Here is a 27817-nt window from a genome sequence, read left to right as displayed (position 1 = left end):
CCTCACAGGCTCCGCTTCCCGCCCCGCTGAGGGAGCTCCGTCAGGCCCGGCGGCGGCCGTCACCCTGGGCTGCGCGGGCCGCGGCGGCCCGCTGCCATGGAAACGGGGGGGAGGCGGGGCCCGGCGCCGCTGCCATAGCAACCGCGCTGAGCGACAGCTCCGGGGCGGGGTAGGGCAGGGGGTTGCTGCTTCCCGCGCCGGCGCTGAGCGCGCGGGGCCGCCGGGGCCGGCGGCGCTGCAGGGGGTGCAGGGCGCTGCAGGCAGCCTGGGCCTCTGCCTCAGCCACACAGGCCTCATCCTCTGGGCTTTCCCAGGGACACCCCTTCTCTCGCCGGCGTTATCCTTGCCCCTCTAATCCGGACCTTTCTGCTGCCTCAGACAGGCCAAATGTGAAATCCGAAGTCTGGTCAGCTCTGAGTAAACCCCCCAAAAAGAGACTTCTCGTATTTCACAGGCAGCGTTCCGATTAGTGCATCCCACAGCTAACGCTCGATTTCCTGCAGCAACGTGGACGCTGGTGATTTGCAGCTCCCTGTGGTTTCTTTTTTCATCATCCTGCTGGTAATACTCCTCCCAGCTGACCGCTTGTGTTCGTTTGCTGCTCCGACTGCAATGGCTCGTCATTTGTGGTATTAAATTCCATGTGGAAAGCTCAGAGCACGTCTCGCCTTCATCAGAAGCACTTTGTGATCCTACTCTACCTTCCCAAGTGTTCCCGGCCCTTCCTAGCTGGGTGACATCCACAATTATTAGGAGTGTATCCAGAGAACTGAAGGATCATTTCGGTGGGAAGGGACCACTGGAGGTCATCCTGTCCACCCCCCAGCTCAAAACAGGGCCGGCTTCGAAGTTAGGCCGAGCTGCACAGGGTGGTGGTCACTCAGGTAGTGAGTATCTCTGAGGAAAGACATTCCCTCTGGTAAATGTTTATTAATATGTTGAGCAGACTTAGGCGCGGGCTTGGTGTGAAACCTCCCACGACACAATCTCCCAGATGCCAGGAAGCGGCTTTTGGGGTACGGTGTCCCGACCCGCTGCAGGTGACGCTGCTTCAGCCCTCTCCTCCAGGCTGGGGAGCCGAGGAGGGCTGAGGCTGCCAGTGCCCAGCAGATGCCATCAGTGCCTGCCCGGCTTTAGCACCCGTGGACAGGCGGGTGGCTGTACCCCCGTCGGCTGCCGAGCAGAGCTGGGTGTTCACCAGCTGGGAAACACTGCTCAGAGCTGATGACCGCCAGTGTCTTGCGGTTAGTACCAAAGTCCAAGGCCCTGCTCCCTTTTCCTCTGGTGCACTTCGCTCCTTCACAGCCCCCAGGCAATGTCAGCGTTAGATAAGCTGGTCCAAGCTGAGCTGGACACACAACCGTCAGACACGCGTCTCACGCCCTCACAACGCGTGTGCGAGCCGTCACCCCTCCTGCAAAGCACCCTTCTGCGCTCAGGGCTGCACGGCAAGCTACCGTCCATGTCCCCTGCCTCGTCCCGCTTGACTCCCCGGTGCCAACCTCTTCTCCTGTGCTACACTCACCCCATCTGAATTCACTCCCTGGTCATTGACCTGCATATGATGTGGTTTTCCACTATATCCCCTGAAAAAAAAAACCCTCTACACATAAAGCACTCCAGCTCCTCTTGCCTTTGCTTTCCAAGGCTTTAAGGAGCCCTTCAGCAAATCGGTGCTGGAGGAAAAGTGATGACATGCTTTTCTTCCTGTCCCTCGTCCCTTTATGCTGAAGAACGCACTGGTAGAAGTCCCGTGTGCCTTTGTACACATGTTTTATATGGTCTTACAACATGAGCATATGGCTCAATTGCCTTGTTTCTAGATGACCAAAGAACTTACAAGAAACAAGAAAAATTATACAAGGAAACCGAAATCTTTAAAAGAGAGAAATTTTATTTAGGTTATGTATTAAAAAAAAAATCCCAAACCTAACTATACTGATCATTAAGGAGGTTATGTGCTAAAAGCTCCTCTGCACACCCACAAAGGAGCACAGGGAGACGAGGGCAGGAGCGGGAGCCCAAACAGCACCCTGCCGGGCTGCTCCCAGGCCCATCCCAGGAGCCATCAGCCCACCAAAGGCCCATCCCAGGAGCCATCAGCCCACCAAAGGCCCATCTCCACACGCCCTGAGGAGCACAGGGGTACGATGGCAGGCAGGAACCCAAAATAAGGACCCAGAGGAAGGGACACCCTGTCCGGGCCCCTCCCAGGGCTGTCCCAGGGGAGCCTCAGCCCCAGAGCACCTTTAGGGCTGGGGGGAGTCGCTGCGTTCAGGGGTGTGGGACGCATGATGGGATGCAGGGGAAGAGCGTTTGGGGATTGCGCAGGACTCATTAGGGGACGTTTAGGGGAGGAACCAAAGGCGGGAAAGGGAGGGAACTAGGTGGTTTGTGGAGGATCGAGTGTGGGAGAACAGAGGGATACGGGAATAAAAAGGGCCAGTCGTGTGTAAATGGTTTGTGATGGTTTGGCCATGCCCTGTGCCTGATCAGCGCAGCCTGTCCCATCTTCTCATTAAACTCCTTTCGCACTTTGCCCTGGGCGAGGGACTCTTGTTACCACATGCAGGGGGTGTGGGGGGGTCTGGGTGCCAGCGGCTGGGACTCGTGCCCGTGGGGCAGCACCTGGCATGGGCATGGGCATGCGGGCGAGCGTGTGAGCAGCAGTGAGGGTGCAGCTGGACCAGCCAGCGAGGGGGCCTGGGGACCAGGAGGGGGCTGCGAGGGGGGAGATGGCTGCCAGGGGGACCGGGCAGCTGCCAAAGAGGCTGAGGGGCCTGGGGGGCCAGAGCACCATGGGGGAGCTGGCTACTGGGAGACCAAGGGGACTGGAGAGGCTGGAATCGAGGGGCAGCTACTGGGCAGACTGCCTGAGCCCAGCTGCTGGAGGGAGCATACATGTGTGTGTATGTATATATATATAAATACACATATATATATATATGCATGCTTACTAGCGCACCTCCATCCTGCTCAGCCAGAGGAGGGGGTGGGATGAGGCTGCTGGTGCTGTGTTCATGCGAGTGCTCTCTGTGGCTGGCCATGTTATCTGCGTGGCCATCCGTGTATATATGTATATATGTGGTGTATACATGTGTTTGTGTCTGGGCACCTACTGGGAATACAAGCTCAGCCTGGCTAGTGGTTGGGACTGAGGACATGGAGCCGCAGCAGCCTCTCTCAGGCTGTCATATCTGGCACAATGCATTTTTCCCAACAGCAACCTGTTTAAGATCCAACCACTACAATTTGCGGTGAGGATCTGGCAGTATTTCCACTCCACAGAGCTGTGGTGCTGCCAGAAAGCAGACAAAAAGAAGAAAAACAAGATCTGGCATTCCTGCTGATGCAGAAATTATTTTCCATGAGTTTACTCCTCATTAAACGAATGCTTTCATGCCTCTGTATTCTCCTCAAAGCAGCAAGATCAATGCTCAGCTCCCATCTGTTTTCTTCTATGTAGGTCACTCTCCTGGGCTCTTGCCTAGCTCTGTGGGCAGGGCTGGGCAGGAGCGGGAACCGACAGCGGAGCTGCAGCCCGTGGCTGATCCCTGTGAGCAATCCTGCCCACCCACTGCCGGCAGCCTTAGGCACTGTCCGTGTCCCTACCGAGTCACCACTGCTCTGGTCATGCTGACCCCAATGCCCTGAGGCATCACACTACGGTCATGCCCCAGCAGCCTCTCAGAAACACTCTGGTTGCAGAAACCACAGAATTTTCAGGTGTTTTGTTTTTGTTTTGGTTTTTTTTTTGCCTTTGAAGCATCCTCCTCTCCACATCACTCTGCACGCACCGAGAGCCAGTAGCTGTCATCTCTCTGCCGCAGTCAGGCTCTTCCTTCTCAGGCCATCCCACGTCCTGCCCTGTTTGATGGGCCTGCTTCCGTCAGGAGAGGTTCCCAGCAGTCGCAGGGCTCCTACGCCCGGGGCCCTCCGCTTCCTAACAGCGCTTACCCCACCGCGACCCACGGCCGGTTTCAGCGCCATTTTAGCGCGGGCTGGCCCAGCCCTGCCTGCCCACGCCGCCCGCCCCTCGCCGGCGGAGGGCTCCGCGGACGCCCGGGGGCGCGCCAGCAGCGCCCGCCCCACCGGCAGCTGGCCCGGGGCCCGGCGGCGGCTCCTCCCCGAAAGGCTCCCGCCTCGGAAGGGGCAGGGCCGGGCTTCTGCTCCCAGGAGATGCCCCCTGAAGGGTCTTCTCTCCCCGTCCCTTCCAGCTGGGAGGAGGAACCCCTGCAGCAGCACCTCAGCGGAGTAGGAGGACCCGCAGCATTAGCGGGCTTCCAGAGACTTTCTCCTCCTCGGTCCCTCACCTCCTGCCTTCCATCCCTCAGGTGATGCTGGCAGGGCAGTACACTGACAGCTGGAGCATCAGGGGAGGAACATGCCACAACTGCAAAAACTATGGGCCAGAAACACGAAATGGGAGAGGATCTCTCAGCTGTGCGCTGACAGAGCGAGTGCGCCTTCGCATGTCTGCTCCACACCAGAGCACTGCCCACAGGCTCCCAAGGATATACTGCCTCACAGCTAAGCTCCTCCTTGCGAGGCGCTTCCTCTTTCATTACCCTTAGTACTACCTAAAAATCTCCTAGCTGGTGCAGCAGCTGGGAAGTAACATCTAGTCTTGCTTTCTCACCCATCAGCACACAGCTGAAAGCAGGCAGCAAGCACAGCCTCAGCACATGGCCTTAAAAACCTTCCCTGCATAAAGAGGGAGTTGCTCTGCTCAATTACCAGTCCTCACAGGCAAGGGGTAGGGATGAGCGCATTACCAAGCCTGCCTGGAAAGATCAGCTCACTAGTGGGACAGCCAAGTGCTCCAGCAGCTACTGGAATAGAGACATTCACAAATCACCACGGGCCCAAAGAGGAGCTGTAACAGGAGAGAAGCAAGATGCCCAGGGCATGCTGCAGGTAAAGCCTATGACAGCAAAATGCAGGTTGTTGAACCTGTGCAGTGCCTACCAGGGCAATGGAGGGCCCTCAAAAAAAAAAGCCGACAAAAACCACACTACCCTCTCTGCAACCAGCTACCTCCAGAATTAGTAAATTCTGTACACTGCTTGTCCCCAGCTGCTTCTGAATAAGAGCCAGGACACACCTTTGCTTTTTCTTTTTTTCATTTATTGTTCAGTACAGGACACAGGTGAGGTAAGACATCTCACAAGGGTCTAAGCTGACAGGCTCCTTGCTGATGGAGCTGAAGGATGCAGGAGACTGTAGTTCCTTTTTCCTTCCCCCAGCACCAGTGGCCCCCTCTCCCTGCAGTGCCGCAGAGAAAGGGGGAGGCACTGGCCAGGTTGACTGTGGGCTCTTACAGGTCAATAGGCAACCAAGGATTTTGCCAATTCAGAGAGGAGGCTGTCAAGACTCTGCTGAGACAGGCTCCCACTAACAGAACTCCAACATGGTGGTGGGGGTTAGCAGCACAGCTAGAACAATGACCGTAGAGGGGGAAAGCCTCAGAGGATGCCTCTGTACTGAGAGGTGTGCAATGAAAGGTCCCTTCTTGCTTCCGTTTCTTGCTCTTAACCACAAGGGACTGCTCCTCACAGGCTGCTTCAGTGTTTGGCATTGATAATATCCACAAACTCTGGCTTGAGAGAAGCTCCACCAACAAGAAAGCCATCCACATCGTGCTGAGAGGCCAGCTCCTTACAGTTGCTGCCAGTGACCGAACCTAAGGAGGGAGCAGTATTTTAAGGTCAGATGGCCAGCTCTAAAAAATGGGGCCAGGGCAAAGGTAAGACCTGCAAGGTACTAGCCATCTCTTACTATGCAGACAGTAAGACTGTCTCCCATTTACCCAAACAAGCTCGTACATGGTTCTTCATGCTCTGACAATCTCGAGTTTCCTCGCCAGCAGAGCATGCTGTACAACTGCAGCAACAAGCAGAGAAACTAAGTGCTTCCTGCACTGGAAAGGGGCTTCAGACTCATTTACCTCCGTAGATGATCCTAGTTGACTGAGCAACAGCATCAGACACATGGCTTTTCAGCCACCCCCTCAGCTTCTCATGAACTTCCTGAGCCTGCAATGGAACAGAAAGACTCCCACTGAGGGCTGAGGCATTCTGCATACAATTCCCTTCCAAGGAGAAGAGAAAATGTCTTTTAGAGGATCTTCAGAGAATCTCTAAATCTTTATTCTTTACAGAGAATCTTCAAGAAGATCTCTTGAGTGGGAAGGGTCAGTTGGCCATTTAGTCAGCCACCTTTCCCCCGCTCATACCTGTTGGGGAGTTGCAGTTTTACCAGTTCCAATAGCCCAAACTGGCTCATAGGCAAGAACCACTTTACTCCAGTCCTTCACGTTATCTGAGAAGGAGGGAGAAAGTATAGGTAAGCACAGTACCCCACACTGGGAAGCGCAGAGGTGGAAAACTTTCTGGAGCATGCAGGCCTTTTATTAACATGATCACATTAATATTGTGTGTGAACATTTGCAGCAACATGTCTGCAAGCCTTACAATGAAGGCCAGGATAGCCATTATGGCCTTCCAGTTAAGGCCAGGATGACCATTTCCCAAATGTCCAAAGCAGAAAAAAGCACCAGTTTTCTTCCCTTACCGGCAATGGCCTTGGTCTGTTCAAAAACCACCTTCTCCGTTATGCCAGCTTCTCTCTCATCCAGCTTCTCCCCAATGCAGGCAATGACTCCAAGGCCCTCAGCTAGAGCATGAGCCACCTTCTGCCCAATCAACTGGGGATGGAAAAGAAACAAGGCAACCGCTAAGTCAGACCTACTCCCATATCATATTTTAACTGCTCACCCCTCCAGCCTTTGCAGGCACATCTGAGCTGGACCATCTCACCATTCCAGGGTCACTCACCTCATCAGACTCTCCAAAAACATGCCTCCGCTCCGAGTGGCCCAGGATCACCCATGCGGCTCCAATATCTTTGATCATTGCTGGGCTGGGGAGAAAGGAGATGACTCACACCTCTGGAGGAAATTAATGTCCCAGAGGCACTCTGGCTTTACTCTTCTCTGTGGGCTCACCTGATCTCTCCTGTGAAAGCACCCTTTGGTACCTTGTAACAGTTCTGTGCTGCAACTCCAATCTTTGCATCAAGCTTCTGACGGGCAAAGTCAAGGTAGATGGAGGGCGCTCCACAAACCACCTCTGGAAGGCACAGAAGGTGGTTACCCTTGAGACAGGCGAAGGGCAGAAACTGTACCCAGCCACCAACCCCAAATCTCAGCCCCAAGAGATCATCCCTCTCTCCCCTCCCCCACTCCTGGGAAGGCTCAGCTTGCCTGCCCTCGCTGACATTTGGGGGACCCTCTGCAGCAGAAATATCCCTGCTATCTGATGACTCCACAGCAGGGAGGAAGCCCTTTCCAGTGGGCAGACAGGTGATACCAGGCCGACGGCCAGGCCACTCGGCACATTCACACGGGTCCCTTGGAAGAGTCCCAGCTGAGAAACCGGGCGAGAATCCTGCCCTGCTGCCCGGGCCTGGCTGAACCGGGGGGAGAGGGCAGCATCGGGTTACGCCTGGGGTCGTAACCGGGTACGGCGGTGAGGCAGGGGCACGGTCTCGCAGCCTGCCCTGGCAGCGCAGCTCGGCTGAAACACGGAACTCCGCACTCCCCGGTCCCGGCGCAAGGCCGAGGGAGAGGCACGGGGCCCAGGGAGACGGGCGGCCTGCGGGGCTCGGCAGCGGCGACACCGGGCCACCCACTCCCGCTGGGGCCTGCGGGGGGAGGCCTCCTCCCGGGGCCCCGCCGCCCGGGGGTGCAGCCGGAGGCGACCCGGGGGACTGCCGCACGTGTCCGCCGGGCCCGCGGCCCCAGATCCGGTTTCGCGGGTATATTTAGCCCCGTCGCCAGGTTATATTTAGGCGCCCGCCGCCCTCTGACATTTGCCGCTCCCGGGCCCGGGCCCCAGCCCCGCCAGGCCGGGCCGCCGCCGGGCCGTGAGGCGCCGCGCGGGACGTGCGCTACGTGCGGCCGCGCCCTCACCGGTGTCGGCGGAGAGCTTGGCGCCGTTCAGCGTGTGGATGAGCTCGCCCAGGCTCTTCTTGTCGCCGTTCATCTTCCAGTTGCCCCCCACGAAGAACTTCCTGGGCGCCATGGCGGGAGCGGGCAGGAGCCGGTACCAGAGGAGAGGCGAAGGTCAGCGGCGGCGACGTGCGGGTCCCGGCGCCCGCTTTTATCGCCCGGCAGCGCCCGAAGCCCCGCCCCCTCAGATAGCCCCGCCCCTCCCCGCCGCCGCCGCCGCAGCGCCCCGCGCCGGTCTCCGCGGCCCCCGCCGGGGCCCGGCCCCGGCTCCCGGCGCTCCGAGCACGCTCTGCCCCGCGGCTCCTCGGTGTGGGCGGCGAGAGGGGTGGCTGTGGGGGCGAGAGCACAGGGAGCCCGGGGCGGAGAGGGGGGCCTCTGCCGCACCATCAGCGCTCACACCCCACCACCACTCGTGTTTCAGCTCCCGGAGGGCCCCCAGCAATGCAGAGGGCAGACAGAAACCAGGGGGTATTTCGACTTTTATTTTGTCCCTCGTGTATTTTGGCATGTAAAGGGCACGCAACGGGGGGGGGGGGGGGGGGGGGCGGGGGGCGCTGCTCGTGGCCCGCCTTGCTGCCCGCCCCGTGCCCTCCCCGGCAGGGCAGGCAGGAGGAACCCCCCCCATACACAAGCCACACATACACACGAGTCCCCTCCTCCCCTTACGGACAGCAAGGAGGCGGCATCATCCCACCAAGCAGCAAAGCACTAGGGCTGCGTGTCACACGGGGGTGGGGACAGTGACGACATTTCCTATAGAGAGAGAGATTCCCACCCTCCCCGGACCCCCTTCACTCATGTCCACGGGGGCTCCAGCCCCCTCCCCCAGTCTATTAGCCAGGGAACTCTTGTCTCCCCGTGTGTCTCCGTGGAGAGGCCACGAAGGGATGAGTGGGGAAAGAGGAGCAGGGGAGAGAAGGACCCTGCTCGCATCCTCACTGCCCCCACCCCTTTCCCCCCCCCCGCCTTCAGCCCACTCTCCCCCCACCACACACAGCAAGAGGATGTTCTAGCTGGGAATCCGCTGATAGAAGTAGATGTAGCCCAGGTCCTTGGGGGGCTTCTCAGAAGCACAGACTTTCTGGTCGTTGTAGATCACCCACCTGCAACAGGCAGAAGGGGAGCTCAGGGACACCATTCTGTGGCTAAGACACGACTTGATTCCCCTCATCTGCTCTCATGCCCGACCCCGCAAGACCTCTGAAGAAACAGGGGAGGATGGTAATTTAAAGCTGTACCTCAGAGTCCCCTTACGCTGTGAAAATCCCTCTTACCTGCCATCTTTCTTGATGTGACAAACGTAGTGTCCACACATAGTTGAAGTGCCCATGTGGCTGATGAAGGCAAACAGCTGATATTCTTGAGAGGAGGAGGGAAGAGAGCAGTGATCAGAGAAAGAAAGGCATCTTACCCCAAAACATCCTCTGCAAGGCCCTCTCTAGAAAAGGATCCCTGAAGGTAATAATTTAGAAGTGGGTCTCCGTCAAGCGTGACTGTGACGATTTGGTCTGAGGGCCAAACGTGCAGGGAAACAGGAGATGGTAACTGCCACTCAGCCTTCTCTCTTCCAACTGTTTATTTGTCCCATGGGTGCCGGGTGGGTAACGGCAGAGATTCCCCCTCCCTATGGCACCTAGCAGCCTAGCAGCATTGGCACCGATTCTGCACAGAGACTGGAACCTGGTTTTTCAATGGGAGCCTGAAGAACAAAAAAGCCTCCTGGGAGGACTGGGAAAAAGCAGCACAGCCCTTCCCGTCTTTCACTTGATGATGTTTCCTCTGCCTCTCTCTTACTGGCTTCCAGGTAATCCCCACCCTGAAGGGTCTAGACCCTAGTTTGCCATCCCTCTCCTTTTCCTCCCTGCTTCCACCTCAACAACCAGACCAGCTCTGTGGCAGCTGCTGCTAAAACCCGTGGTACTGCATGGATTAGGGAGGACAAAGCCATGTTGAGTTTGCACCCCAAAATCCACATTCCTACTGCTTGGAACTCACTTCCAGGCCCATCGCGCACTTTAGGACCCACAGGGACAGATTCAGAGATGGACTCAGCTGCTGAGCGCCCCTCTGAGATATCCATAGCAGCTTCTGCATCAAGGTCATCAATGTGACTAAAGATCCAATCCACAGCACGCTCCAGGCTGTTGTTCTGGAAGGAAGAAGACTGTGAACTTGGGAAAGCCTGTTCCTGAGAATATCCTTTCACTCTGACATCACCCATGCCTCTCACCGTGGCTCTAAGCGCTTTCATAGCCTGGTCCCGGGAGAAGCCCATGGAGACAATGGTGGCCACACTGTCTTCTGAAGGAGGGTCTGGGCAGGCAATAGTTGACCCTGGTCCACTGGATCCAGGGAGAACTAGTGGGTTAGCAAAGTCTGCAGCAGAAAAGAGAATACAGCTCAGAGCAGTTAGATCTCTCCGAAAGGGATACAGTCTGAGGTCCCAACTACTTCAGTTTTCCACTGCGGTAGTGGGACAGGAAGTACAATGGCCCAGATGCAATAAGCTCCACCACGGCCCTGTGGCCTCATACCTGGATCATCCATATGTGACATGACCCAGTTCATGGCAGCCTCAACCCCACTGTTCCCTGTGTAATACACGGCTTTGCGGCAGGCATCCATGGGAAAGCCCATCTCCACTAGCTGGATAATCACCGACTCATCCAACATGGGTGCTGTGGGAAGACAGAGATTAGAGCCACCCACTCCCACCCAGCCCTGCCTGCTCTGTTTTGTGCAGTGTCACACAGCCCCCCAAGCCACCATTTCCTGGCTTCGTTTCACTCAAGTTCTGCCTCTCTGCTCTTCTCATCCTTTGCTACCTTTCTTCTTCAGAAGCGCAGTCTCACACACAGGCACCCCAGGGAACAAAAGGATTCAACTCAGGAACTCAGGAGCACTGGCTCTTCCCTACCCTCCAAACCCTACCTCCCAATGCGTTTTGTGAAAATAAAATACCTCTACCAGTTAAATCTTGTATAAACCCCAGCTCTGCCCCCTCTAAATGCACTAGACATGCCACCTCCCCATCTTCAACAGAACAGGAATCAACAAACTCCCTTGCATAACACCCTTGCATAACAGGCATGCAAGGGAGGCAGCTGGCATTCGCTGACAGAGGGACAGGGGAAAGTCTGAGCAGGTGGAAACCGCTAGCATGGGAGACAAGACAAGGAGAGCAAGGAAATGAGTCAGGCATCAGGAAGAGAGGAGGAGAATCACTAACATGTCGGAGAGGAGAAGTGAGGGGAGCAGAAGGAGTCGTCGTCCTCGTTGCCATAGAACCCCAGGCTACCTTTGGGCTCATCTGGTGTCACCAGTGGGGGTGCGATGTCTGGCATTTCTTCTTCTCCATCTTGCAGCCCTGTTCCCTGCAGTGCAGAGATATCCAGCTCCTCTGGCATTTCAATGGAGACATCTGCAAGATACAGTCTTGCTCAGCCTCCCCACAGGGGCAAAAACAAAGGACTCGTAAGTCCCTGGGGATGCAATACGCTACAGTCTGCAGCTCCTTTTGGGGTAGTTACTTTCCTCTTTGCAGTAATGACCACAGTACCCATATACGACTCCCAATACCTATCTGCTCTGTACTTCTCATCCTTCTTACCAAGCTTTTTGGGCACCCAGTCCAGACCAAAAGTGAATTTCTTGATCTGGATCACCAGATAATCCGGGAAAGAGGCAAACCGTGTTGTTCTGAAAGAGATAAATAATATTTTTAAATACTTTGGCAGCAAGGATTGAGGGCACCTAGTTAATTCAAGAAATCAGTGATTAGGGTGGAGGCATATCCTAAGGGGGGATACACATATCTGTGCAGCTCTCCTATGCTGAGCTTAAAGCTCCTCAAACACAGAACCATTTCTGAAGCAGATGCTCTGACAAGATGAGACGGAATGCAACATTTACAAAATCTTGGGGGATGAGGAAAAATAGTACATGTTCTCTACCTTCCAATCCTGTATTTTACAAGCCTCCTCAGATTTTAGTATTTAATTAAAAGTCTAACCCTTAAGGAATGTAGAGGAAATAACATCTTTTATTAGACCAACAGATACAGCTGCAGGAACTGACAAGCTTTTAAGCACAAGAGCACTTCTTCGGATACGAAGCAGAAGCAGTGAATTTTAAGCTAACTGAATTTGATTGAACATTATTTAGTTAGACAGTTCGAGGGAGAGGGTGCCTGGAATCTATGAACAGAGGGGAATGTTTGTGAAGGGAGAAGCACTAATAAAAGAGACAGATACTTACTATTGGGGGATAATTGTAACATGCCGTAAAATTAATTTAAGCAACGGTATGTATTCAATGCTAATTCTTACGAAGTGTTTGAAGACAACTCACTATTTAAAAGCAAAACAGTAAGTTAATTTTCAATGTGATTGCATTACTGACTGTTCGTTTATAGTAGCTATTGCTTAATAACAGAACATTTGTTAGAAAAACACTTCCAATTCTTTGAGGACTACTCTCTCATTGCAGAAGAACAGTCAGTGGCATCACAGCAGGAGGCTGCTTAAGTTTGTAATCCTCTCACTACACCTTTGCACTGTTGCATGAGCTGCAACATGAGTGAGACACATTAAAGCTGTTTTTAAAACCTTGCTATTAGCATTTAAGTTAGCATTCTTTAAAATAACTCACACGTCTGTTACACTCAGTGTTTTGCTCAAACTTTAATAGCTAAAAACTTCCTTTAAAGAAATTTTAGAGACCATGCAAGACCAGTGTTGCCATATTGTCAGTACTGATTTTAAAGCTAAATTTTGAATTTAGAATAAAAGCTGCTAGTTTTCTGGAATATCACTGTATTTTCATAGCCCCTCAGTAGTTGAAATCTGATGGTAAGGATTTCACTAGCACTGCTGTTCTGCCCACTGTAATCCCTTGGGGGCAATCACTTCAGCACTGGCAGACTGGTTCCCCCTCTGCTTCGATGTTCCATGGGCCCAGGGTGTGGAGGACTACAAAGCTTTGGTAACGCTTCTTCCCCAAGCAACTAGAAGAAGTCCCCGAAGATGCAGCCAGTTCATCATAGCCTAGCTGGTAACTCACACACACTCACTTGAGAGCCACAGACTTGGCCTGCAAGGCTGTGCTCCAGAAATCATCCACCTGCTCTGGAGCTCCATAGGCCTCTAGGCAGGAGCTGAAAGGCACCTTGGCTCGCACCAGCTCAGGCAGTGGCTGCTTCTCCTCCTCTGCCTGCCGCTTCTTCTCCTCATATTCCAGTAGTTCATCTAGAGAATAAAGCAGAGGAGTCAAGGACCACCTCTAGGTACCTACAAAGCAACTGGTGTAAGCTACACCCAGAGGCAGAATAGGCCTATAGATACACGTCATCAAGAACGGAGCACAAAGTAGACAGTGTCTTCCAGAGCACTGTTCTGCTACTGCAGTTCTGTTTTGCTGTTGAATCACAGCCCAGCTTGTGGTGTCGGAGGGAAAGGTTCTAGAGGGACATCACCGTGTCACACCACCTCTGAAGAAATCAGCCCGATCCCACAAAAGCAGGTGAAGGATCGATCTGGCTTCAGAAGTGGCAAAGCCAGTCCTTGAGGAAGTCCCTTTCTCATTTAAGGAGTTCTGTAATAAAAGTACAATATCCAAACATAATATTTGCTACTGTTCTGGCCTTAGCACATTACTGACCTTTGTTGAGTGCAGCATCCATGGGCACAGGCAGCTGCATAATATAGTCCACACGCTGGGTATATTTCACCTTTTCTGTGGCCAGGCACTTCAGCTTCTCCTCCACCAGAAAACGGAAGACCTCATTAGGGTTCTCCGAGCTGCGGCAGTTCCTCTGAAGAAGGAGAGATTAGAAGGATAGATGCAACATCAGAATGGCAGAAATAAATATCTGCAGTAGCAGCAGTTCCACACAGGACACGGCTAAAGACTATTCACTTCTGTACCCAGTCCACTGGAAAAGACAGCAAAGAGTAAACTAGAGCCAACTTCTCTACCCCAAGAACCCATGCCATTCCCTGCTCCTAAGGAAGACAATTCACATCTCCAGTTGTGCCATTCCCAAGAGAGATTCCTCCAAGAAATCAGCCCTGAAAACATGGCCAAGCACCTCTCCTTCTCTGCTCCCACAGATGCTAGCTGGCCCATTTCCCTGTGTTCTCTCCCTTTCTCTGCTCTGATTGCCAGCTTCTTACTTCCACCCCTCACCCCCTGCTGTGGGGAGAAAACAAAGCTGGGCTTTTCCATCATTTGACAGATAGACTCAACCATTACCTCCACCATGTTGATGAAGTGCAGAAAGAATTCCTGGGCATCTTGCTGTCGGTTAGTGGAAAATTCTGGGTGCCCCTTTCCAATGAGGGACTTAAACATGCGTGGAGCAATGCCATTTTGCATACCCTGCAAATAACAAGGTGGAAGAGGAAGGTGGTCATAATTTACCAAGCATGTGTCCTGGCATGTAGCACTCTACTCTTAGCCATGCTTTTCTTCAGGTGACAGGGCTCTCGAACGAGCCCCAGGACATGTCTTCAGAACGGGTTCTCCGTCCTTTCTCATGTAACACACACAATACCTCATGCATCACACATATCATGAGGATGCTGTATCCAAGTCTCACCTTCTGATCGGGCTGCTGTTCCCCATCTGCAGAAGCTGGCTTTGAATACTCCCCAGAAAGCAGTCCATGGCCCAGTTTGGCTCTGGAATGATGAAGAAGTCACTGTTAGCATCAAAATGGTTTCTTCAATCCCACATACTCCCAGAAGCCACATCAGCCCATCCAGCTTTAACACTGCCATGGACTGTCAATCTCACAGAGATCAGCTTTCTCTGCTGCACCAGCCAAGATCATCTTATCTTGGTCTGCTCTCTGGTCCCATGAGACATCATTGACTTGAAAGTTACTAGGACTTCTGGCCACCAATCTCAACCATTGCTTGCACATTGGGTAGAACATATAGGAACAGCTTCCTTTCCCCCGCAGAAGGGCAGCTGGTGCCTAGCCATACAGCAGCTGTATAACAGCCAAACTAAGCTGCAGCCTGACATGGGTAAAGTAGCAGTGTATCTGACTCTGCAGGAGACAACAGGGCAGAGTGAAATTGTCTGAGCCAGAAATAGCATTGCTGTGAGCAGACTGATCACATTTTCCCATGGGAGAGATCAAGGATGACTGCATGAGGCACTTAATGGACAACAGTAACGCTCAGCGATTTCCTCCTGTGCTCAGACTCTTCTACTGTTCCACTTCACTCCAGTCCCTCCCCATCACTGTTGCCATTTGTCTGGAACCAAACCCTACCAATTCCTTCCTTTGCCCAGGCAAAAATCTTTCTGGCTGTCTCAACTTAATCCCCTCCTCAGTGAACACCTCGCTCCAGGCTGTCCAAATGTAGCATCCTCCCTTACCGCTGAACTCCCTTCCACAAATGCCACCTTCCATTCCTCCACTCCAAACCTCCATATACTGCTTTCCTGTTTTAGAGCAGATGTAGCAGAGAATTCATGTATTTAAAATGCAACACCCTCCCAAATCTTGTGTTCCTTCTTCTGCATATTCTCCTGCTATTGCTTGCACAATACCTCTTGCGGGAAGCCTCTTTCAGCCTCTTTAAATTATCCACTGAGAATAAAGTTGCCTAAATCTATGCATTTCTCTGCTCTTAGCCATCTCCCTCCGCTGCAAAGACCAAGCACCTTTTTGCTGTTACGCAGATAGAATATGCCTACCAGAAATCCCCCCGTGGTAACAGGTGGTAGTGCGTTCCCCACATAATACATTTAAGAGCCTCTCATGAACAGTGAGCTGCACTCTGTCCTCTCCATCTAGGGCATTCAGCTGAACTTTCTTGGCTTAGATCCTTATTGATCACTGAGGATCAGTGTCTCTGGTGATGGACACAGAAACAGAGAGGCGAGGCTTAAGGGAGAAACCTGCAGCAAAGCACACTGTAGCAGCGCAGAGGGGACGCACCCAGGCAGCCTCAGCCTTCCTTCTCTCACCAAAACTCTACGTACACTTGTGTGCTGAAGTCCTGTGTGGGGTCCGAAGGTGCACTTTGGAATATCTTCTCCAGCTTGTCCACATACCTGCAAAGCAAAACGGAGCAATCTAAGGGACATACGGGTTCATCTAGTAAAAACACGGTTCTGAGCCAGATTACTGTAACAGAAGCTTCCAGCTCTAAGAGACCTTTGTACTGATCCCAGGGGATCCTAGGCTAATGGAAAGGAATGATTAAGCTCACTTACTTTCTCTGGAAGTCTGGGATACTGAACAGCACCTGCATCACAGAATTGAGGTAGCAACTGTTGCCCAGGTTACGGATACCAGTGTACCCAGGCCCGTAGAGGGGCTTGAGCTGCACGCCAGACTCCTGGATAAGCTCCCACTCCCCAATGCGCTGGTTCATGTCTATTTCCAGTTCTGTCATTGTCTTGTCTGTCTGTGGAGGGAAAGACCAGGAAAAACCCTCAAAGAAGACTCAAGGGAACATCAGAGGTGTGAAAAGGGCAATGCTGTAGAGAAACATAAGGGGTCAAATCCATTCCGTTTTACTAAATGAGAAACGAAGGAAAATACAACAGTTGTTTTCAAATATCTGAATACCTGGGACACGAGGAGGAATGATAAGAAACATGAGAGAAATCTCAACCACCCCCTCTAAAGTGGCATGGAAATCACACACTAACACTGAATCTAGGAAGCGAAGCTCGGAGCCTGCGTACCTCCCTGCCTACAGTACTGGCACAGAGCCCCAACGAAACCTGAGGGACAGGGAGGAAAGACAAAAAAGGCAATGGAAGAAGAAAGGCAGATGAGGCAACTCTGCCTGATAAAAAACTGGGTTTCTTGACCAGCAATGGTTCTGCACAGCCATGGAAAGCTGGGATCCAGCTAAGAAACGTCAGAATTCCTTCTCTCCCCCTCTGGACCTACAGAAGAACCTCCCCTCACCTTCTGCATCTTGAGCATGTCAATCCCAAAGTGAGCAAGGTGTTCTGCCAGGTTGGGATCCAACACCATATCATCCTCGTCATAGGAGTAGACGTCTATGCAGGAACACAGAGGAAAAGGAGAGACTTATCATGGCCTGTGATCTAACATTCGCTGCTGGATGAAGAGAACAGAATGCTCAGAACTAGGAGCTTTGACAAACTGAGCAGCTGGAGTTTCTCTCCCTTCTCAGGAGAGTAGCAAAACAGACAGAATACTGAGGTTCCTCCAAAACATGTGACAAGACAAACAACTTTGTCATTGATCAAGGTACAGAGGTACACGTATGTCTGGAGTGAGGAAAGCGGGTTACTGTGCCATATACTCTCTGCTCAGGCTTTGGACACAAAATTATTTGATAAACGTCCCACCACAGAAAACAAGGCAGCAACCTGGATAACTATTCTAAACCCCTTCAAATTACAAGAGAGGGGAGGACGAAGGCAAGGTTTTATCAGCTGGTTCTTTACCTGCCACAATAAGCAGGTCAGAGTGGGAAAGTTCACAATAGGATGATACTGAATGTTCCAGGTCATAAGGTGGGCAACAACAGCCTGGAAATCCTCCCTGACTTCCCTTGTCAGAGACCACAGTCAGCCTGAGTGGTGCCTCACATCTATAACCCTCAGAGGATCCCCCTTCTCACCAGCCCCATCAGGAGTAATTGTTCCCAGTTTCACAGCCAGTGGGTAGCCAGTTTCCCGGTAATGCTCAACAGCATGATTGTTGCCACCGCTGCCATCAAAATAGCGCCGACCACAGAGGATGGCTCCATCGGTCATGTTCAGCCACAGGTTCTCCCTCATGTCACACTTGCTGCACTTCCAGCCACTATTGACAAGAAACAGAGAAAAAGCGGTTAGGGTGAAAACCTTTGGGTTTTACTTCCCAAGCCCTCTCCATTACTACCATAGTATAAGCAATCTCATTCCTCTTTTACTTCAGAACACTGAGCATCCTGAAATCCCTTAGTTTGCCATTTCCCCTGAATTTACTATGACAAGGCACACTCAGAGACTCACAAAAAAAGTCTCATCTGCTGCTGCAGTCCAGGACAGGAGAAGAAGGTGATGGGGGTGGGTCTGGGATACAGAGCGATACAGCTAGTTTCAGTACTATGCTCACCACGGTGGGATGCGGACATCATTCTGAAGTTGGTGCAGGGAGAAAGCGTGTTTGGAAACACGTCGAACCTCCCCATCCCAAGCCTGCACCTCCTGCTTCCGTGATGCTGAATCTGCTGTCAGGATGGCCTCAACCGCGCTGGCAATCTGGAATTAGGACAGGAGGAAAAAAAATGAAGGGCACAAGGAAAGAAGCTTCTAGTGCCACAACACTGCACATTTAGGCTCAGATCAGCAAGTCAGTTGTGTTAGGGCAGCATTCAGGAGCCTCAGTCACGAGCCAGGACTCTGTAATATAAAGCACTGTATAAGTGCAGAACAATCCTGCTTACTGCAAGCTGAGACTTCACAGCAGCTCTGCAGGATCCCTTTTACAGGACAGCGGCTCCTTCTCTGTAATGGGGCATTTCCTCCCCACCAACAGAAAACACAGCTCTCCATGCAAACATACCCTGTCTCTGACCATGTCTGGTAGTCCCTCCAGCCCATCACGAGGAATATCCAAATGCTCTGGGAAAATTACTATTTTTACATCTTCGTCATATTCAAACTTTTCCTCTGTGATGTCAAATCCACCTTCTACACCTACAGGAAGGAAAAACATTGTGGTAACAGGTAAAACCAAATAGCTTGCAAAGCTTCCTTGCCCATAGGTTACATGAAATAAGGCACCATGACTAAGGCAAAGCTCTAGATCAATGACCCACAATCTTTCTTCCATTTCTAGATCCTAAAGTTTCTGCTGGCGGTGTGGACTTCACAGGAGCAAATAAAAGCCTAATGACAATAGGTTTGTTTTTCCCAGCTCTTTTTACAGATGCTTAGAAGGAATCTCCAGACCCTGACTACAACCAGAAAAAAGAAGACCTGGTCTAGAGAGACATTGGCCAGAACAGAGCCACGATGAAGCACTGCTGTTCATCCTTCACATATATCCAAGATGATGAATGGAGATGTGCATGAAGAGATCATATTGTAACCCAGTGCAAAGGTCTAGTCTACCAGAATCTTTAAGGATCCTGGCTCTGCTTCTTGCCTCTTCCAGGAAGGACGGTTCAGAGTCCTGAACTTAGGCAAGGAGAACCAGGAGTTCCTCTGGAACCAGAACATCCATAATTACAGAAAAAGTCTTTAGGAAAGGTATAGTGCTAGTAGTTTCTCATGCCCACCTAGCCATGCTTTCCAGAGGTTGCAACAGAAATGGGAGTTCCATACATAACAGGTTATTTGCCAGTTGTCAAGAGTCATGCTGGACGCTCACCAAAAAGTAATATTTGCAGTGGAGGGAACAGTTTCTGTTTTATGTAGGTACTCAGGAAAAAACCTTGGCCTTTCCTGTTCTCCAAGTGTTGACACCTTATATCCCAGAAGGAAACAGGCAGAACACACATTGCTTACTAGCAGCCTTAACCCCCTATGTTTTTTTTTAACTGAATTTCCTTCATTTCTTTAAAAATGGCATGCTGTGACTGCAACAGATCTCTGCAACAGATCTCTGAAGATCTGTCGCTGCAACAAATCTCTGAAGGGAATACGAGTTTTTGCTATTTAATGCCTCAGCCTCAAGAATCCTGTGTGTGACACATTTCTGATAACCATTACCGCTTTTACTTAAAACATTGACAAAAATATCCGGTTCCCACAACAACTCCTGCAACTCTCCCCTCAAATACCTACATTTTTCACACTATGCACAAAGTGCCATGTATGAATGCAGATGCTGCAAGCCTCAGTGATTTTAGAAATACCTGAAAACAGTCACCAGCATCACGCAACAACATACGCAGATAATCCTCTTCTGTGCCTCTTCAGCACATCCCAGAGAGATCTCCTGTCATCACTTCACAGAGTAAAGCAATACACAATCCCTCAGGGTATCACATAATTCCTGAACTCTAAACAAACTCAAACAGACTGGTGAGGTCCCCTCGGGTGGTTATGTGAACCTTCTGAGGCTCCAGATGAGGAAGAGGGTCTTCAGCCAGCAGACTGTCTCCTAGCCCTTGTTCCCCCAGATATAGCCAACAGCTTGCCACGAGGTACACTGCCTCCCTCTCCATGGTTGTATCTAAGCACCACAAACTCCAAAAGTCATCCAACCAACATGCAGGCATGGGAGGCAAGCACTATAGGGTTTTTTTTTTTTTCCCATGGAGAGGGAAGCTGAGGTACACAGAGATCAAGGACTACATTTTGCAGCCAATGACATTTTTCTTCTGGATCTTCCTAGCACTTCAAAAAATCTCCCATGTCAGGATTAGCTAAACCACCACAGTTTAGCTAAAAAAGGCGGGGGAAAAAAAAAATCTCTCCTAGATTTAAGATCACTGCCTCACAGGGCTAATACTTTCTTTTATTCTCTCCTGCTCCATTCACACCGCTAAGCTGTTATCACAGGCAGCTATTTGCTGACCCAGTGACAACACTTGTCTCAAGACCTTTGCAGAATCGAGGATGCAGAAATAACTCATAATGCAGACTGGGTCGCACCTCTCCGAAAGCAGCATAATCATATACATAAAACACTGGCTATCTGAAGAAATGTAGATTCTAGTCTCAGTTTTGCCAGAAGTGACCTTTGGGACTCCATTCACCTCACCATAAAAATAGGGAGCAGCTAAAAGTCTCAGTGTTGGTGTTTGCGCTGTGGCAGCAGCAGAGTCACCAGGCATCTGCTACACAACGGCACAGCCGGGGAAAAAGTAAGCAAAAAGCAAGACGTGCACTGTCCAGGTTCTGGATTTCCCTCTAGTGGTCAGCTTCTAGCAAGTCAAGAACCTGTTACTGCTAAAAAATGTTCCTATCCTGCGCTTTATAGATCTCCATAATGGTTCAGAAATTACTAGCCGAGACTGCTCCAAATAAGCAGCATCTTCGTTGATTGCCATGACAGCCTTTTCAGTCAGTGCAAGAGAGTAATGGAACACCAGCCCCGTTCTTCCAAAAAAGGGCTTGTTTTTTAAATTTTAATGTTCACATGTTTCCTCCAGTATCAGCCTTGTATTTCAAAGAACTATCAAGCCCAAAATGTTAATACAGCATTTACCAGTAATTTCTTCTATACAAATAACACTAGTTCAATATCTGAGAAGTTTAAAAAATAGTTTTTCCATCAGAAACTTCAAACTTACTTTTCCCAGACTTACACATTTTCTCAAACTTACTTCAGCCCCACACTGGACACATCCATATAAAGCAACAGTCCCACGCTGGTTATAACCGCACCAAGCTCAGTCAGGCATACAGAGTTAAGAGAGGATGCAAAACATATTTATCTACAGAAAACACGATGCAACTGTGGACACAGAACAAAACTACCACCTCAACAACTGTGTTGCAGAAACTGCCCACCTAAGACACACTAGAAAACACAAAGTTTGAATTCGGATGGGGATACTAGCTTCAACTAGCCCAGAAGAGTAAAGGCAAAAGAGGCGTGCCACAAAGCCAGGCAGCTCCAGAATACTGGTTCAAAACAAGAAGGACAATACGGTACAGAAGTGCTTTCTCACCAATAGCCAAGCGAGTTGGTTTCTTCCTTGGGGGTCCCCAGCACTGGAGTTGGTGTCTTCTTCCTTCTATTTTGTTGAGAAGATATAGGGAAATAAGAGTTAGGGGGACAGGCAAGCTGTGGCAAGCCTTAAGGATTGAAATTAGGCTACTCTGAAAACAGAAAGAGGCCAGGCAGAAATAGCGTGGGCAATCCATACAACAATTAAACATAAGCAGAGCTGAAGAACTGGTGTACCTCAATTCACCAAGAAAAACATCAGTTATATTTGAGGAGAGAAAACTCTGTATCTGATTGAGTACAGAGACATAGCCCAGCTCTCAATTTCAGAACAAGTTTGACTGTATGTATTTTTATTTTTTACCGGTTTACGTGTTCTTTTGAGGTGCAGGTAGACCCGCTGGCCTGTTTTCTGATAGTGCTTTTCCACATACTGCTTCCCAAAGCCCAGGAACGTGTTCATGCAGATATACAAGCCGCCATCCGACTCCTGGAAGGAAGGAGAGATAAAAACTAAAGGGAGGTGGTAAAGAATGCCATTCCAACTGCTAGGATAGGCACAGACTTACCTCTAGGAACACTATTCATTATTCATTAAATCATGGCCACAGCTCATTCCTACATACCAGCCACTTAGTAGCTAGTCAGAAATAAGATGGCAAGCCCCAGCCTGGCTGTCCCAGAAGAACAGGTACTCCTGTCAAGATGATGTATTTAAAAAACTATTTGCCTGTTCCTTTATGGCAGGATGCTACCGAATCAGGAAAGCCTGAGCGAGATTCCTCAGACGCTTATCTTGCAAAAGGTCCTTAGCACACACAGTTCACACGTTCAGAGCACGGTACAATCACTACCAAGAAAACCGTGCCACCCTGTCTGAACGCGTAATTCCCAGTGCCATAGGGAACGCTGCCAAACTACAGTGTGAGGAAGGTTAACAGACCACTGTTTATTTTTGCTGCTGCATTCAAAAGCTTGTTAGTAGCTCCGAAATGGATACTGAATGAGCCCTCTCCATCCCACAAGCACCTGGAAAACGCCACGCTCATTCAGCAGAGATACCCTTTTTAAATCGAAGAGGCGAGGGACCCCAAATGCAGAGGCTGGAAAAGAGGAAAACCACTAAGAAGCTCTCAGCCTGCTTCCCAACATTAAGCAGCTGGGACAGAGGCAGAGTGGGGAGTGCATGGACAAGCATCACTGTGGGGCTCGGGGAGGGAAAGAGGGCCAGGCTGCCGTGTGCTGCTTCCTCGAAGGACCCGTATCTTCCAGCCGCAGCCCATTCCTTCTGGTGGACTGGGGCACAGCCCGGACGGGCGACCGCGGAGGGGGCCAAAGGAGGGACCTCGCCCTCCCGCCGCCTGGGCCTCCCCAGGTCCGCCTAGGGCAGGCGGGGGTAGGGAGGGAGGAGCAGGGATGCCGGCGGGGTGGAGACGGCTGGAGAAGGGACCACTGCCATCTTAATGACACAGCAACGACTCGCCCCCCGCCTGCCGGGCCACGCCACGCGGCGAGGCCGGAGGGGTAGCTTAGTCCCGGGCAGGGCGGGACCCCCGGCCCGCCCCCCGCCGCCAAGGGCCGGGCCCGGGGCGCGCCCCGGCCCCCCGCCGCCTGCAGGACTACAACTCCCGGCAAGCCCCCGCAGCGGAGGGGGGGGGGGGGGTCGGGGAGCACCCGCTCTCCAGGCGCGCGGGGCCGGGCCGGGCCGCCGCCGAACGGGGCGAGCGACCTGCCCACGCCCGCTCCGGCCCCAGAACTACAGCCCCCAGCGCGCCGCAGCCGGGAGGGGCGCGTCGCGGGGCACGCCGGGCGCTGTAGTCCCCGGGGGCCCCGCGCTCCGCCCGGCCGCGGGCCGCCCCGGCCACCGGGGAACCACAAGTCCCGTCGCGCCGCGCGCCAGCGGCACCCCGACGGGCGGGTGGGCTGGGAGCGGGCCGGAGCCGGGGGCAGCCCGGCGAGGCGGGCGGGCCGGCGGCGGGGCGCGCTTACCGGCGTGTCAAAGGAAAAGGCGCACTCGTCCTTGTGGACCCGGTCGCCGGCCTTGGGCACCCGGATGGACGGCAACACCGAGAGCAGCGCCTCGCTCAGCTCCGCCATGACAGCTGCCCACTGCAGCACCGCCCACAGCCCCACCCTAACCAATCAGAGCCCAGCACAGTCAGGCGGGCTCTGGCCAATCCCGCGCCGCACGGGCGCGCCGGCAGCGAGGCTGAGGGCCGGGCCCGCGGCACCGCCCGTCCGGTTCGCCCAATCGCAGCCACCCTTCCGCCGTCACGGGAGGCGGTGCCGGGCTCCTCGGCCAATAGCGACGTAGGGCGGGGAGCTCCCCGAAGATTGACAGCGGGCCGGCGGCGGGCGAGGCGGGACGTGCCGGGCGGGGGCTTCGGAGCCGCCGGGAGGCCCCCGCGGGAGATGGGCGTTCTGGGGCGGGCCCGGGGGCGGGGCGGGGCGGGGCGAGCCCCTCCTCCGTGCGGGGGCCAATGGGGCGGAGCCGCCCGGCGCGCGGGAGATTTGAATCGCGGCGGCGGCGGGTGGCGCAGGGGAGCAGTGCGGCTCGGCGCCCGCCCGCCGCCATGGGGGTCTCCGGCAGCGCCCCGGCCACCCCCGCCGCCCCCCGCAACAAGCACCTGGCGCACGTCAGCGACCCCCGCTCCCCAGCGCCGGCATCCTGCGCACCCCTATCGAGGTAGGCGCCCTCCCGCGGGCCGCCCGCCGCCACTCCCCCCCCCCCCCTCGGCGGCCCCGGCCCGCCGCCCCCATGCCTGCCCTCTCCGCAGGTGGTGAGCTCCCCGGCGGGCAGCCCTCAGCCCGGCCCCGCCGAGCCGGCGGCGGGCACCAGCCAGGACCGGGACCCGCGCTCGCCCACACCCGGCATCTCCCGCACGCCCATGAGAGCCGCGTCGAGTGGTGAGTGAGGCGGCCCCGGCGGGGCGGGTCGGTGGGCTGCCCGGCGCGGCCCGGCGGCTCACCCCGTCCTCCGTCCCCGGCAGACAGCGTGGACCGCCTGGTGAAGCAGCTCAGCGAGGCCTTCGGGGCTGAGGCCGCGCCCCAGGAGCCGGCGCCGCCGGGAGCGGCCTGCCCCGCGGGGGAGCCGGCAGCGGAGGAGCCGGCCCGGCGGGGCTCCCCGCCTGCGGGCGGCCCGGAGGCGGCCGCCGCCGCCTCGGGGGAAGAAGCAGAGAGGCCGCCCTCTCCCAGCGCGGGCCCGGCCCGGCCAGCCCGCGTTGCTGGGCCTGGCTTCTCCTCGGGTAAGTGCTCGGTGTGGGGGGTAACACACCTAGGGCTCCGTGTGCCTGAGGAGCTGCATGGTGCCTGGTATGAGGAGGTCAACACCCTCTGGTGCACATGCCTTCTCCAGGCTTGCTTGCTTACAGAGACCTTGTCTGTTCCCCCAGTTCAGCTGTCTCCCACCGCCGCAGATGGCCTGGCCTTGGGACTGTGCAGCTGGCAGATGGGAGGCCCCTTTGGGAACTGTTCTTTTATCGAACTGGTTTCTGTCAGGAGTTGAAAAAATTACGTTTTCAATCAGTAGTCAAAATCAAGAGGTAAATGTACCTCTCCAAGAGGTAAATCTCAGCTCTTCCCCTCTCTGAGACAGGCTTGTAACTGTGGAGGCCTACTCAGTGGGACCTTGGAGTTCCTCCTTGGGAGGAGCTGGGGAGCGAGGGCAGGAAGCACATCTCAGTGTTAGTACTGAGTGGTGCTGAGAGTCTTTAATATAGACCGTGCTTCAGAAAACTCTGTGCTGAGCATCTCTCCGATGAGGAGAGGCTGAGAGCTGGGACTGTTCATCCTGGAGAAGAGAATGCTCAGGGGGATCTTATTAATATGTATAAATACCTGAAGGGAGGGTGCAAGGAAGGGAGAGCCAGGCTCTCTTCGGTGGTGCCCAGTGACGGGACCAGAGGCAATGGGCACAAACTGGAACACAGGAGGCTCCCTCTGAACATTGGCAAACACTTCTTTTGCTGTGAGGATGACAGAGCACTGGAGCAGGTTGCCCAGAGAGGTTACGGAGTCTCCATTCTTGGAGATATTCAAAAGCAGTCTGGACACTGTCCTGGGCAACTGGCTCTAGGTGGCCCTGCTGGAGCAGTAGGGTTGGACCAGAGGACCTCCAGAGCTCCCTTCCAACTTCAACCTTTCTGTGATCCCTTTACCTGGAATTCCTTGGGTAACAGTCTTTGCTGTGCAGGCAAGCAAGCTAGATCATAAAGGCCAGGAGACATTTAAAATCCAGGATCCTCCAGCCTTGTTGTGACACACTGATGTGTTTCCTTCTGTCACTAGGGAGCAAGCCTGTGAGACGCAAGACCAACAACAAAATCATGGCAACATCTGGTGGAACTGGCCGCTCTCCCCTCAGCATCCTACAAGATGATAATTCCCCCAGTGCTCCTGCCCCTCGCCAGGTAAAGCTTAACGAGTCATACTGTGGGAGGAAGAATAGGCTGAAAAAAACCCCAAATCCTTCAGTTTCTGTATTTTGTAGAGCCCCAGTTTGGAACTGTGGCCTCCTGGGCCTGTAGAGCCTATTGACTTCATGAGTATTTTTCTGTGGGTCAGTCTTGTCCCTAGAGGCCTCCAAGTCTTGTTCAATGTCTGTATCTTTGGCCTTACCATGATATTGCCCATTTCAGTGCATCCTTTCTCTTTAGGCTGTAGAAAGAAGTCTGTCACTTAGACATTGTCACAAGAGAGCCAAAGCTGAATGGTCTGAAAATGGGCTATGTGTTCCACTGAGAATTAACTAACCCTCAATTAACTTGTGTTTTACACTGTATATTTGGGTTTTTTATTTCTCGAGGGTAAGAGGCATGTGTTGGGAGAGAACCCTGGGGAGAAGAAGGAAGTGACAGTGGATCTGAGCCGGAGCCTCAAATCCGGGAACTGTGCTTGGAGTGACTTGAACAAAGAAAACCAACAGTGTCCTTTTGTGGAGAACTAGAGATTTCCTTTTCCAGGATCTTGCTGTAATTTGCTTCTATGTTTTGAGAGTCTTCTAGGGGTGCGAAATCCTGCAATAGACTGAAACTCCAGACTTGTGGTCACTCTTCTCACCTATCCCTGTTGGGGAAAGGAGAAAGAGCACACTCTCTCTCTCTCCTAGCTTTGCATGTCTTATGTACAGTACAGACTTTGGCTCTTCTATTGTATATCAGCTGTATGACTTACTGCACAGTTCTTATCTGTAGCAAATAAACTTGTATTAAACCTTTGCTGACTGTATCTATGTCATGATAGGACAGTAGGAGTCCCCTGCTTGTCCAGTGCAATGTTTTCTTCGGGGACAAGGATTCAGGAACAAATAGTTCAGCCTTCCATTAGCCCTAAAACTCAGCTCTGTCCCTTGCCGGTAACATGCCACCATAGAGCTGTGCTGAGATGGGTCTGAGCTTCAACCCATGTACTATAGAGTGGGCTGGGAAGCTGCAGCTCTGTGCAGGAGACTGATGTATCTAGTGTCATTTCTGGAGTTCTGCTGCACCTACAGCAGCCAGAAACTAATGTATACAAAGGACTGTAGCCTATTGCAAGGGTCTGGCATGAGGGTGAGATCCAAAATAGGATGAGATAGTGTTGTGTGTTAATATCTTGACCTTCTGTTGATAAGTCACTACACCTTGTTGACCTTCAACTCTCCTTAGCAGAGCCTTGTCACCTCAGGATGACACTATGAGCCAGTAAGTGGAATAGGGGCTGAATATAAAGGCTCTGTCCTGTACTTGAGCTCAAATTGCCAAGGTTTGCAAGGATGTATTTTCAGCTTTCCATCCCAACTCTAGGGCAGCAAGCCTCAGGACTAACAGCCTCTTCTCAACTAAAACATAGGTGAGGAACAGCCTCCCCTGGGGACTTTGAGGTAGAGCAAGGCCTGTGGATGATGTTCTCTGGATGGGGTCAGCAGGCAGTATTCACAGGAGGAGAATTATGTTTGCAGTAGCTCATTGCGATGCTGGAAAGAACACAGCCTGCGCTTATGTGAGCTTTCTTTATTTGCATGGGCTATGAAGACCTATAACAGACTTGAAAACAGGGGCTGATGGCTACTGGTTAGACAGAGTCACCACACAATGCAGGAGCGAGGCAAAAAGAGAAGGAACAGCAAGAAGCAGACAATAAATAAGAATAAAATATTCCCTGGTATTCTGGCAGGTCTGAAGGCTACCTTTCCCCCATTTATGCATAGGTAAGAC

At 52.9% G+C, this 27817-nt stretch overlaps 3 protein-coding genes across 3 annotated transcripts; 1 reads left to right on the top strand and 2 right to left on the bottom strand.

Annotated features, from left to right (window-relative positions):
- Positions 1-5106: 5106 nt before the first annotated feature.
- On the bottom strand, positions 5107-8124 carry TPI1 (triosephosphate isomerase 1). Its single transcript, XM_050901306.1, has 7 exons — positions 7973-8124; positions 7007-7130; positions 6837-6921; positions 6574-6706; positions 6236-6321; positions 5948-6035; positions 5107-5683 (listed from the first exon to the last, which is right to left on the bottom strand). The coding sequence occupies exons 1-7, from the start codon at positions 8082-8084 to the stop codon at positions 5565-5567; spliced, it is 747 nt and encodes a 248-aa protein (XP_050757263.1). The 5' UTR covers positions 8085-8124; the 3' UTR covers positions 5107-5564.
- Positions 8125-8998: 874 nt separating this feature from the next.
- On the bottom strand, positions 8999-23720 carry USP5 (ubiquitin specific peptidase 5). Its single transcript, XM_050892733.1, is given in 21 exon segments — positions 8999-9114; positions 9286-9370; positions 10007-10160; positions 10242-10387; positions 10546-10689; positions 11241-11432; positions 11622-11710; positions 13083-13257; positions 13670-13823; positions 14264-14389; positions 14610-14691; positions 16010-16081; positions 16244-16437; positions 16950-17044; positions 17635-17819; positions 18114-18259; positions 18564-18697; positions 21625-21660; positions 21663-21690; positions 21988-22113; positions 23613-23720. Coding segments are annotated over 21 exon segments (2565 nt in total). The 3' UTR covers positions 8999-9020.
- Positions 23721-24196: 476 nt separating this feature from the next.
- Positions 24197-26839, top strand: CDCA3 (cell division cycle associated 3). The gene is given in 6 exon segments (XM_050895977.1): positions 24197-24272; positions 24275-24309; positions 24401-24530; positions 24614-24868; positions 25911-26032; positions 26428-26839. Coding segments are annotated over 6 exon segments (759 nt in total). The 3' UTR covers positions 26569-26839.
- Positions 26840-27817: the final 978 nt, after the last annotated feature.

Source organism: Gymnogyps californianus, chromosome 1 (assembly GCF_018139145.2).
Source record: "Gymnogyps californianus isolate 813 chromosome 1, ASM1813914v2, whole genome shotgun sequence".
NCBI lineage: Eukaryota > Metazoa > Chordata > Aves > Accipitriformes > Cathartidae > Gymnogyps > Gymnogyps californianus.
The sequence above is the reverse complement of the archived record's forward strand: the minus strand, read 5'-3'. Positions and strand labels throughout refer to the sequence as shown.